Source organism: Prionailurus bengalensis, chromosome A3 (genome assembly GCF_016509475.1).
Source record: "Prionailurus bengalensis isolate Pbe53 chromosome A3, Fcat_Pben_1.1_paternal_pri, whole genome shotgun sequence".
In the NCBI taxonomy this organism is placed as follows: Eukaryota; Metazoa; Chordata; class Mammalia; order Carnivora; family Felidae; genus Prionailurus; species Prionailurus bengalensis.
In genome coordinates this window covers 110937099-110949120 of record NC_057354.1, presented here as the reverse complement: position 1 = coordinate 110949120, position 12022 = coordinate 110937099, and the positions used below count along the sequence as shown (strand labels likewise).

At 40.6% G+C, this 12022-nt stretch overlaps 1 protein-coding gene across 3 annotated transcripts in view; it reads right to left on the bottom strand.

Moving 5' to 3' along the window:
* FEZ2 (fasciculation and elongation protein zeta 2) overlaps positions 1 to 12022 on the bottom strand; it is a 42766-nt gene that overhangs the window by 5833 nt on the left and 24911 nt on the right. For 2 of the 3 annotated variants that reach the window (XM_043604185.1, XM_043604186.1), the window contains exons 6-7: positions 2463 to 2543; positions 271 to 346 (exon numbers count right to left, since the gene is read on the bottom strand). In XM_043604185.1, coding sequence (XP_043460120.1) covers positions 271 to 346; positions 2463 to 2543 — 157 coding nt within the window. The remainder of the gene's footprint in view (positions 1 to 270; positions 347 to 2462; positions 2544 to 12022) is intronic. The other variant, XM_043604187.1, reaches the window with a different exon arrangement.

Here is a 12022-nt window from a genome sequence, read left to right as displayed (position 1 = left end):
GAGAATCAAGTTACACTTTTTTCCTCAAAAGTTCAGCTTGTAAGTATTTCAAAAGGTAAGAAAAAGTACAAAAAGTACAAATCAACTCGGAATTCAATGTCACATTTGATGGTACAGGCATTTATGGTCTCATTCTCAATAAATGACGACATCTGTCATTTACTATCCCCAATTGACAAAACAAAACATAGCAACAATCAACCAACCAAAATCAGTATTCGGAATCAGCAAAAGTAAATAAAGTAACAGTTTCATTTTGGCTCTGCTCACTTTTTGTTAATATCTGAAGATCTTCAACAGATGGTGGTCCATTTTTTTTCTCGTAAGGAATGACTGTCGTCAAGTACTGCCAAGTTAAAAAAAAAAAAATGTCACTTAAATCAGAATGACCTTATCTGTAAAACTTCGATACAGTTACTACAGGTCTATTTTGTAACATGAAACATGAGCTTCTTTAGTATGGAACACAGGTATCTTACTATCTCGGCTGTCTCTGTATTTTTTGCCTACCTCCATCTGCTTCACACAAACCCAACATTAACATAAACATATTTTTACCTTTCAAGTATTGAAAATTTCACAAAAGTAGGCCTGAGGGTGATCTTTACAATTTGTTCATCTTTAAAGTGAAGCCTTATCTAACAATCTCCTTGCATTATTTCCAACATACTTGGAAAAGAGTAATTTAAAACTGAAGACATAGTTGCAACAGTTCTGCATGACCAAATAATTCCCAACAGCCAAATAATTCTGTTTCAGACCATTTTTTTCTGGTTGAACAAAATGGTCACGTGGATAACTTGACAACTTAAAAACACACACCAGCTTCTTCCAGAAGCTGACATAGACACACGTACCCAAATGATTTTAGAGGTGTATTATTATTATTATTTCAAATTACTTGTAAGTAGTTTCAAAGTTTAAAGGCATTAAAGGAAAAGAGAAAAGTGAAAGGAGAGAATGGCCTGGTGAATAATGAAAATTCACGTCTGATACATAGACAAAGTGCCTCATTCACTCCCGTGAAGGCTCACAAGTACCAGTTATGGCCTGTAGCTACATCCCATGGAAGCACAATCTAAAATTTACTGTCCAGATGTCCCTATTCTGGCCACTCTACCAAAACTATCTACCTCAGTGTGGTCTGCCTGTGTTCATCTGGAGAGCCACTGTTCTCACTTAGAATCTTTTCAGACCCACCCATTATTTAGTTCTTGTCCTAAATCTCAGCTCTAGTCCTAACCCTCCTTGAGTGATTTCACCCCTGAGTGATCTTATAATCAAAAAACAAGGTAAAATGGTTTAGTAAGAACTGGCTCCCTACGTACAGGGAAGTAGGAAAGTGAATTATTCCATGTTTAGGAAACAATTCCCACCAACTTTTCGTTGTAGACTTCTCCAAGCTGATACCCCGTTGTGGAACTGAATGTTTCCTCGTGAATACACAGAAAGCAGGAAGCCAGCCCCCATTGGGCTCCACGAACAGCGCGCGTCAGGGAAGCGGGACTCTGACAGCATCAGGGAGCTGCGCCCCCTCGAGCACGCTCTCTGACCACGCTCTCGGGCTTCCCACGTGTGGGTCACTTTGGAAGTTACTTTGCCGTCCTGGGCATCTGAGACAGGTGAGAGGGGCCAGAAGAAAAATGGAATTTCGACCATCCCTCACTAGAGCTGTAAATGTCAGTGTGAAGGATTATTTGATATCGACTGTTTCCCTTCTTGAGCAATACAGAAATTATCTTTTAGTAAAAATCCTAGGCTCAAATTAGCTTGAGCTAATGTGAGAGGTTTCCTTTTTGAAGTGAAAATTTCAAATTGTGAAAAGTAATTTTAAGCACACTCATTAATGTAGATGTGTTTCCTGTGTTCATGATCCTCCCTAAGTCATTATACAAAACAGCCACACATCTGACTGAGGGTGTATTTACAGCCATGTAGAATTCTGTATAAATCACGTCTCGTGCCTCACTCGGCAGACAACTGAGTTGGCTGCTACACAATACACCTTAGAAGCACCTGAATTTCATTGAAAAGGAGGTAGGATATACTCTTATCAACCTGTTTGACCTAGAACTCTAATCAGAAAGATACCGAGATCAGCTTTCTTCCCCCTAAAATGACATCTTGTTTCTCAGCCTTTTAGAATTACAGTAGCATATTCTGGTTTAGTTATATATTCTAGACATGCAGCTCATGAGGTCAATGCAATTTCTTTAACAGCAGTGGAAAATGGAGCTCTAAAACATGTACTAAGAATGCATTTAGTCTGTTGCCCAATTTGAAAAGTGCTGTTTCCTAAAGGGAAATCCTATGTATTATCAGGACTAGAGATATGATGAACTTTCACTTCTCCCTTTTAAGCAACAGTCTTAGTAAATTAGTACAAGTGCCAGCTTTCAGGATCTTCACTTACACAGGGAATGAAAAAGCAGAGAATGAGGAAAATAAGGATAACCGAGCACCTGTTTCTCTCCACCTGAATTTCCAAAGGTGTGGCGGAGGCCATTCTGAATGACATTTGAGATCCCCTCCATGCTGAAGCGCTAAAGGCAGCAATATACGGCCCAGAGGAAAAGGACAGAGAAAGAAGTTCAAAGACTATTAGTAAGAACGCACCATGATGATTTATGTGCCCAAGAGGCAAGCAGTTAGAAAATGCCACTGCTCATTCACATAAAGCAAACAAAATCATGCTGTTTTTAAAATGTTTCTGCTTCCATTTCTTGCAAGTCAAATGCAAAAACTACTGCTTTTATGCTACCATATTCATAAAGATTTTCCCTCACGTAGCTGATAAATAAATTGGCTCCAATGTAAATATCCTAAGTGGTACACATATTTGTTTTATGCAAAATTTACTACATAATTTTTAAGATACCTTTTGATATTGTTTACCTACATTTTATCAAAAGTCTGAAAACTTAATACTAACAGTATGCATATTTTCAGTCTAAGTTTGCATATTTCTACCACAAGTTTGGAGAAACATTAACATAACATTTGGCAAATGAGAATGCTGTTACTTGGAGAGCTGATTACTGCTTCCCACTCGCTCTTCAGGCCACCTGCCATTGCCTTGGTGCAGAAATTACAAACTGGAAGAGTACATACATATGCTTTCTGGAGAGCAGAGTGGATCCCATGCGCCAGCAGGCCCCTAACACTTCCGCAGAGACTTTCCCACTGTTCCTAGGAAACAACTCTAGCTTCTTTCCCCCAGCAACCTCCAAGACTTCCTAGAACCCACTGTACTATAAAGGGAATATTTTTTCCCTAAACTACTTATCTTGATTTGTAACCAGCCTGCAATGTCATCAGACACAGGGAACAGAGTCCAGTGGCACCTCTCTGGCTGCTGAGTCAAAGGCCTGAGATGGATTCTTATGCTGTGAGTAATTAAGGAGGAAGGCATCCTGATTCACCAGCTGGGTCCTTCCTCTGGATTTTTACAGAGGAGAGTGGAAACAGTAAACACATTTGAGGAGTCAATACAACAAATATTTACCAGACCCCGAGGAATAGAAGAGGAAACCAAGGCAATGGTCTTTGCTTTCAAGAACATATTGTTTACCTGAGTGGTTCTCAAAGCGTGGCCCAGGGATCCCCCAGGGGGTCCATGAAACACTTCTAGGGTCCATGAGCTGAACATTACTTTCTCAGAAATACTAAGACATGATTTGCCTTCTTCACGTTCATTCTTTCATGACTTATAGTGAAATATCCCAAATGATAGGCTGAATGCAGAAGCAGATTTAAGAATCTCTCTTCGGTTGAGATATTATAACAAGATTGACAAAAATGCATAGCAATGCCATTTTTTCTCACTAAATTTTTAAAACTATAGTTATTTTCATAAAAACATGCTAGTTGTGTAAGCATTAATGAATTTCTTATTGGTATTTTTAGACGAATTGGTAAATTTTGTGCATTTACCAATGTAGTAAATATCAATGTAATATCAAAATCTACATCAATCTACTATCTAATCTAGCAAATATCAATCAATATAGCCTATATAAACAAAAAGCTCTTTGAGGTCTTCAAAGAATTTTAAGATTATGAAGAAGCCCTAACAACAAAAACCTGAGTAACACCAAGAGGTTTATTCTTTGAGGGAGTGAAGTGCCTCTTTATCCGTCATGTACTCAATGGTACTACTGAAAACTGAGTACCAAATTTTACCATCTCTGAAGAACATGCACAACTACCCTCTCCTCCTGAATGGTCCTTCCCCACCTGGTCCTTCCCAGATCGGAGGCCATTTTGTTCTGGCAAGAATCAAACATCTGGTCCAGACACCCTGATGGAACACAGTTCACTCTGCTGACAGCATAACTATTACCCTTGATGGAGCAGGCTAGTTTTAAAAGAAAACCTACAAGGAACTACTTTGTAGATTTTTGTATTTGTAGATTTTTCACATGCTCTCATGTGATTTGTTCACATTTTTAAGCAGATTCTCAAAAGAGACGAACTTCTTAGGCTCCAGAGTCTGGAGCCATTTTTTTTTTAATTCTGTCAAATGTATTTTCTCTCAAAGGCGACAAAGAGGAAAATACTTTTCTATTCTAAATTAAATTTTTAAATTTAAATAAATAGTATTTATTCTAAAATACTATTTTAGAAAATAATTTTCTATATACCCTGACTCCATTATCTATATCTCAATATAGATTCAGAAATTATCAAGCAAGGTGAACAGTTTTAGCATCCATGCATCAAGAAACTAAGGTATATTTTATATTTGAACAGCATATTCTAAAAACACTAGCTTTACTTCCTCAGTTGGAAACCTAATGGCTGTCACTGCAAAAATTAAAAAAAAAAAAAAGATTGATGTACATTCTTAAATTCCCAAGTTACATATGTAATTCAGGTTTCCTTACTAAGTGTGCCGCTGTGGACTTTGCTGAGCCATTTTAACTACTGGTAGCCTGATGGCTTCTGAAAGATAGCTTTCATGCAACCAGAATTCAGGCCTGGTAGAAATAAGTGGAAGCGTAATCATGTGAAGCCACAGTAACCAGGAAAACCACAAAACTAACGGCTGATCCCAGCAAAAGAAATACAGGGACTCTCCCTAGAACCCGTGCTCCTGGGCTGATGGAAGCTGTGGCCAGTTGCCACCGCACCCTAAACAGGGAAGCAGTGTGGCAGCTGGTAAGCTTCTACTGCCTCCCGTTCTGCTGGGAAAATGACAGAACAGGAAAATCAAAAGGTTCACAGGAAATACAAAGAAAGCAGCTAAAAGATATATCTGAGAACATTCCTCCACCACTGCTCTGGCTGCCATCAATTCTCACCCCGCCAACGAACCCTCAGAATCACACAGTCGCCATCTCCTCCCCATGCTGCATTTTCAAACTCTTCCTCCTACCAGCTTATTCTCAAGGGCAACTTTAAGTTCTCCAACCCTTGGGCTCACTTCAGCAGCACATGTACTAAATTCTCCCTCAACCTATTTGCTTCCCCCAGGGTTTCCTCAAACAGCTCTCCCCAGGTTACTTCTCTGATCCTGAGGTCTACGGACACTTTTCAGATCCCTGTGAGACAGACGGGGAGCTCTCCACCCTGCACCCCCTCCCCTGGATTCCTACATGCCATCCTCTCCCTAAGCTCCCCCTGCCCCTCTGGTGGTTCCTTCGGAGAGGTGCCTCTTTCTCTGCTCGGCTCTCATATGCCCCGTGTCCCCTGGGATTCTGTCCCTATTGTTTTTCTCATGCACACTCTCCGAATGTTCCCATTCCACCGTTTTAGACTTCTGCTTCCACAAATGTACACACAGCTCCACTTTCCTAAGATCAGGAAAGGGCTGAGAACAGCGCCTGGCACTGAGGAAGGGGTTCAGTAAACATTAGCCAGTTTTATACTACAACTTCCTTCCTGAGCGTCACTTGTGTGTTCAGCAGCCTCCTGGACATCTCTACCTGAATACTGCTAAAACCCATTACATCCAAACTGAACTCCTCTTCCTCTCTCTCACCAAAAGTAAAACACACACACACACACACACACACACAGACACACACACACACACCACTCTTTAAGTCCTGTTCCTTTTTTGGCATTCTGTATCTTTCTCATTCATTTGTCCATCCTTTCAAAAAACATGGTGAGCCAGACACTGCAGGTATTAATGACTCAAAATGAACACATCCACCAAATCCCCTCCTCCGTTCAAGACCTGATATTCCAGTAGAAAAGGGGTACAAAAAGTAAAACAAGTAAATGAACTAGATCATTGCTGATAATGTGTGTCCAGCTGATAGCTACAACGCGGCAATTAAAAACTGGCTGCCTATTTTATATCGGGAGGTCAAATAAAAGCTGAGGAGGTGACATCTGAGCTGAAACATGAATTATACACCCTCCCAGATGAGCCACAAAGGGCAATGGACAAAAGAGTTCCTCTCTGAGAACAAAACCAAAAGCAGCCCAACTGGCCGACCAAAGAGTTGGCTCTGCAGCCAGTGCGCAGGGGTCCTGTTATGCTTCTGCAACAGAATGTGAAATAGTAGCTACTGAGCATTTCTCTCCCCACCTTCGCATAAGTTTTTATCGCAGCGGCCCTGTTCTCACTCCATCGTTGTGGGTGGATGTGCTAACACGGCAGATTCACCTCTGCATCACAGGGGTTACATCCAGCGCCAAAAGGAAGGGCAGGCGTTCCCCAAAGATGCCAGGCTTGAAGCCCGATGCGGTTGCTGTTGACAGACCTGTACATCTCCCTTTGAGGAAGGGGTACGTGTGTTCTAGCTACGCTTGCCCAAGTCAGGGATCAGTGACCCGGCGCTTGATCCTCTCTTCCCTGGTACCCAATCAATAGATTCAACCTCTCTTGTATCTCTGAAATTCAACCATTTTCCCACCCCCACTGTAACGTCTAGGCTCATTTCCTACCTGAATGAGTGCAACAGTCTCTGAGTCAATTTCTTATCTCTAGTTGCTCCCTTCCAATTAGTTCTCCTTGAAACACTGAAGCTGCCCTTCGAAAAGACAAATCTGAACATGTGATGATCCACTTAAAACCTCTTTTTGGTTTCCTACAGCCTTTACATAAAGACCCAAATGCCTTAGCATGACATACAAGGCTACCACTTCCAGGCTCTCCTTTGCTACCTCCTCACCCTCTTCTTGAGGTTCGTTCCCTCTCTCTCTCCCTCTCTCTCCCCCTCTCTCTCTCTCCCTCTCTCTTCCCTCTCTCTCTAGCTTTCAGCATTCTCTCTCAACGTCTAGCCATAATGAACAACCTGCAGGGCCCCAGATGGCCCTGTTACCTCTAGATGGCTGCCCACGCCACTCCCTCTGCTTACCTTTCCTGTCCTTTCTTCTTGTCCTCCAGATTCAACTCAGCCTTCCCAGACACCCAAACCAACCCAGGGGCACTAGTAACGTATCCACACCTGTATCATGAGACAGTGCCAGGCACTAAACACATCAAGAACATGGTAGCTGTTTTGGATATAGCAATGATCACTCTATACCTAGGTTTCTCAACCTTGACAGTACTGACATTTGGAGTCAGGTAGTTGTTGGTTGGGTGGAGGCGGGGGGGGGGGCAGTCTGATGCACTGTGGGATGTTGAAGAGCATCACTGGCCTCTACTCAGAACGCTAGTAGCACTGCCCCCACCCCATCCAGTGTGACAAGGACAAACGTTTTCGGACACTGCCTAATGCCTTACAGGGAGGCAAAATTGGCCTGGTTGAGAATCACTGCATAAAGCGCACTGCATGGTTTGTGAGCTGGATCCCCAGCCCACAGGCAGCATGTCCCTGGACGCTGGGATTAACTCTGCATCCTAAACACTCATGCCTGACACACAATTAGAGATCAATGTATGTTTGTCTCACAGCAGTAAGAGTAGATATTCAAGATATGTTTTAAGGTGGGGGTGAAGCACAAGATATAAAGAAACAGCAGAAAAAGAAAAAAGAAAGTTTGGGTTAATTTTTAGTAAATTCAACTACGTTCTCAAAATTGTCGAGGGAAGAAATAACCTCAGATACTTCTTTTGTATGCCAACAAAGCACAAACGCATCCTCATCATGCAGGAGGCACTTGATCGATAGTCACTGGCATAAATTACAGAATTCTTTAGCAATGATTACCTATGCCAGTGACGTACTTCCAGACATGGGGATGAAACTAGGAATCACACCTTAATCAAAAGTATTTGAAATGAGAAAATTTTTCAAGAGTCAACTTGGATCGAAAAATGCTGGACTAGAAAGCAGAGATGGGTATTCTCTCCCAGGCTTCCCACTAACGTCTGACGTGAGGGCGGTCCCTGAACTCACTGAGGTCTGTTTCCTCACCAGTAAAATAGGTGATGAAATGATATCATTTTAAAGCACTCTTACCCGTAAATTGTATGAATCTATGAATTATCTCAACCAAGTTGCCACATGGTTTCTTTAAGAGGGCACACAAAAATCAAAAACACACATAAACACACAACAGCACAGGACTGACAGGTCACATAAGGCTATAAGTGCTCTAGAATGGCAGAAATGCACACCCAGATGATACATTCAGAGTTATCTACTGCAGTGGCATTTATAGATGTGTGCTAAGCCAGAGTTTAACACTTCTAAGACCACAGCCCAAGAAGCTTAGAGCCTGTGACAACCACAGCATGAGGAGACAAATTTGTTCTCTTGACTTTTTGCAGGAGAAAAAAAATTTTTTTGAAGAGCTAAGAGGCAAAAATAATCTGAAGGTGAACAGAAGAAAGATGACGTGACAAGATAGAAAGTTTTCTGCCAAAGAAGTCAACAACGGAGCCCTGAAAAAGTCCACTGAAGAACCTGGTCTAGGAAGTCAACGTGAGATTAATAAAGTAAGATAAATAATCTTGTTGACAAGGTTTGTAAAACAATGGGGTGACTAAGAAATACAAAGCCCCTAGGATAACAAAAGAGCAGCCAGGAGAAGATCAGTGAACTAGAAGGATCAAGGAACAGAAAGAGCAGGCAAGGGGACAAGGAAGAAACAGGAAACGAGCTCCACAGAGCACACGATAGATGGTTTTACAATTGCCCTATAAATTCCAAACAATACACTCTTCTGGAAGGCAAAATGAATTTTAAAAAGATAAAACCTCAGAGACAGATTAAATTTACTTTTTTAGTAAACATCACCTCATTTAGAAGCACTACATGCATGACCTTGAGAGCAGACATGGTGTGATTAGGTGCTTCTGGTACTAAACTGGGCCAGAGGGAAGATTTTGTTGACGCTGAAATTTTATTGGGGGTGGGGGGAGGAAGAAGAGGAGAGAAGCATTGCTTTGTTGAACATTTCTCATGGCAAAAGTACTACCGACATGTCAAAGCACTTTCTGAAGCCTCAAGGTTAGGAATGCTCAATGACATAAAGGACATTAAAGACTTCTTACTTTTGTTTAATTGAAATAAACAACTGCAATATTAAGTTATGTCAGAAAGCTCAATCCTATTTCCACTTAATCTACCATTTCCAAATTTGAAGGATCCAAGTGTTCAAATTCAAAGTGAAGAGCTAAGGAAGATACTGGGAGTCTCAAGTTATTTTGCAATCTATCCATCTGTTTCCACCGTATTTTTTACAAAGGAGTTAATAGCTCTGTAAAATGTGCTTCTCAGAATGGAATTTTTTATATGAGCCCATTTATAAGCAGGAAAATGATTAAGCATTACAGTATTTACTTTATTGTTTCCCTCACTGCTGACAAAGTGCCAAAGCAACCTGGTAAGGACGGGGGAAGAAGTTTACTCAATACGGGGCTCCACTCACATGATTTACAATGAGAACACTCACAACTGCCTCATGACCATTTCCTTCCCTGGCATGAGTATGTATTAAGTCTCAAAATCAGTCATTCTCTGGAATCTTTTCCCATACAAAACCAGGAGCAACAAAGTATAAACAAGATAGAGGAGATTAAAAACAAAAATTATAAAAATCTGAAAGAAGAAAGGAGCCAAGATTCCCAAGCCCGCAGACAGCATGTCTGCACAGCTCAGAAGCAGCAACGCAGGGCCAAGGGTCCCTTGCACGCGTCTCTGCATAACTGCACATCATCGCGCCAGGGCACATGGGTTCTGTGAGCAAAAGAAATATGAACAAAATCTATAGGGTCGTTGTGAGGAGTCCATGGGAATCACTTAGCAAAGCGTTCAGCAAATATAGATATCCAAAAATATTCAAAACATTCCTCTAAAAAGGCTAGAATAACATTTGGGACACAGCTCCCAAAAAGAAGTAACCACACCTTTCTACTTTTCTCCAGAACAAGTAATGAGCAGTCTAAGTTCTCCTTAAGTAAATAAAATGGCCACTGTGAAATAAAACACTCCTGATTATAGTCTCTAGCTTAAAGGACTTAAGACAACACAAAGAAAACACACTACTGTCTATGACTAAATATACAAATCATCCAAAAAGCTTAAACAGAAAACAAGTTACACTTGCGGGTAACTCAAGATCTTTCTGAACAATAAAAAAGTAAAGAGCTAGAAAACACTATGGAAACCAACAAGCAACAAGAATCGGATACAGCGATGTGGTCTGTTAATCCTTCTCTGGAGTCCTAAATATATCAAATCATTCTCTTCACACATTCACCAGTTTAACTAATTTCACAGAAAGCAGGATCCAAGACAGGGAAGAGCGAAACTAACCAGGAGGCCAGGAAATTCAAACTAATTCCTGCTATCAGACTTTTCTCTAAGCCTCATCTGACACCCACTGGCACAGATCTCTAACTAGCAGGAAATCTTTAAAAATCCCAAATTCAAAGCTCAGTGTCAGAAAAAAAGGTTAGAAAAAGCAATTAAGAAATGCTTTTCATCTATTTCGGACTCATATCCTAACTTATGCTCTGACTTCATTAATATTCTTTTTACTCAGGAGGTTCAAAAGGAAGTGAAATTCAAACATAATTATTGTTCCTTATAAATCACATCATTTGCAATAGTTTAAATGACAAAATTTTCAAATATTAACTTCTAGAACAATAGTTTTAATTTCACATTCTTAAAATAATCAAAACACAAAACATAAGAAAAACAGAATTGATGGGAATGCAAGCTGGTGCAGCCACTCTGGAAATCAGTATGGAGGTTCCTCAAAAAACTAAAAATAGAACTACCCTGTGACCCAGCAATTGCGCTATTAGGCATTCATCCAAAGGATACAGGTGTGCTGTTTCGAAGGGACACATGCACCCCCATGTTTATAGCAGAACTATCAACAATAGCCAAAGTATGGAAAGAGCCCAAATGTCCATCGATGGATGAATGGACAAAGAAGATGTGGTATATATATGTGTGTGTATACACACACACACACACACACACACACACACACACACACACAATGGAGTATTATTCGGCAATTAAAAAGAATGAAATCTTGCCATTTGCAACTACATGCTGGAACTGGAGGGTATTATGCTAAGTGAAATTAGTCAGAGAAAGACAAAAATCATATGACTTCATTCATATGATGACTTTAAGAGATAAAACAGATGAACATAAGGGAAGGGAAACAAAAATAATATAAAAACAGGGAGGGGGACAAAACAGAAGAGACTCTGTTGGGCTAAAGGGGTAAGGGGCACTAAGGAATCTACTCCTGAAATCATTGTTGCACTAGATGCTAACTAATTTGGATGTAAATTTAAAAAAATAAAGTCTCAAAAAAAAAAAAAAGAAAGAAAAACAGAATTGAAAGCAATAGTTACATGCAAAAAAAAATTAGAAAGCACAGATATTCAAATAATTAAGGTATTACCTAAGGTGTAAAAATTTAGTCTGCTTGTGTTCACACTTCTTCAAATCAAATATTTTAATCTTTTTTTTGAGAGAGAGTAAGCGTGCAAGCAGGGGAGAGGGGCAGAGGGAGAGAGAGAATCCCACGCAGACTCCATGCCCAGCGCAGAGCCTGACACAGGGCTCGATGCCACAACCCCAGGATAATGACCTGAGCAGAAATCAAGAGGTGTAGACTCAACTGACTGAGCCACCCAGGTGCCCCT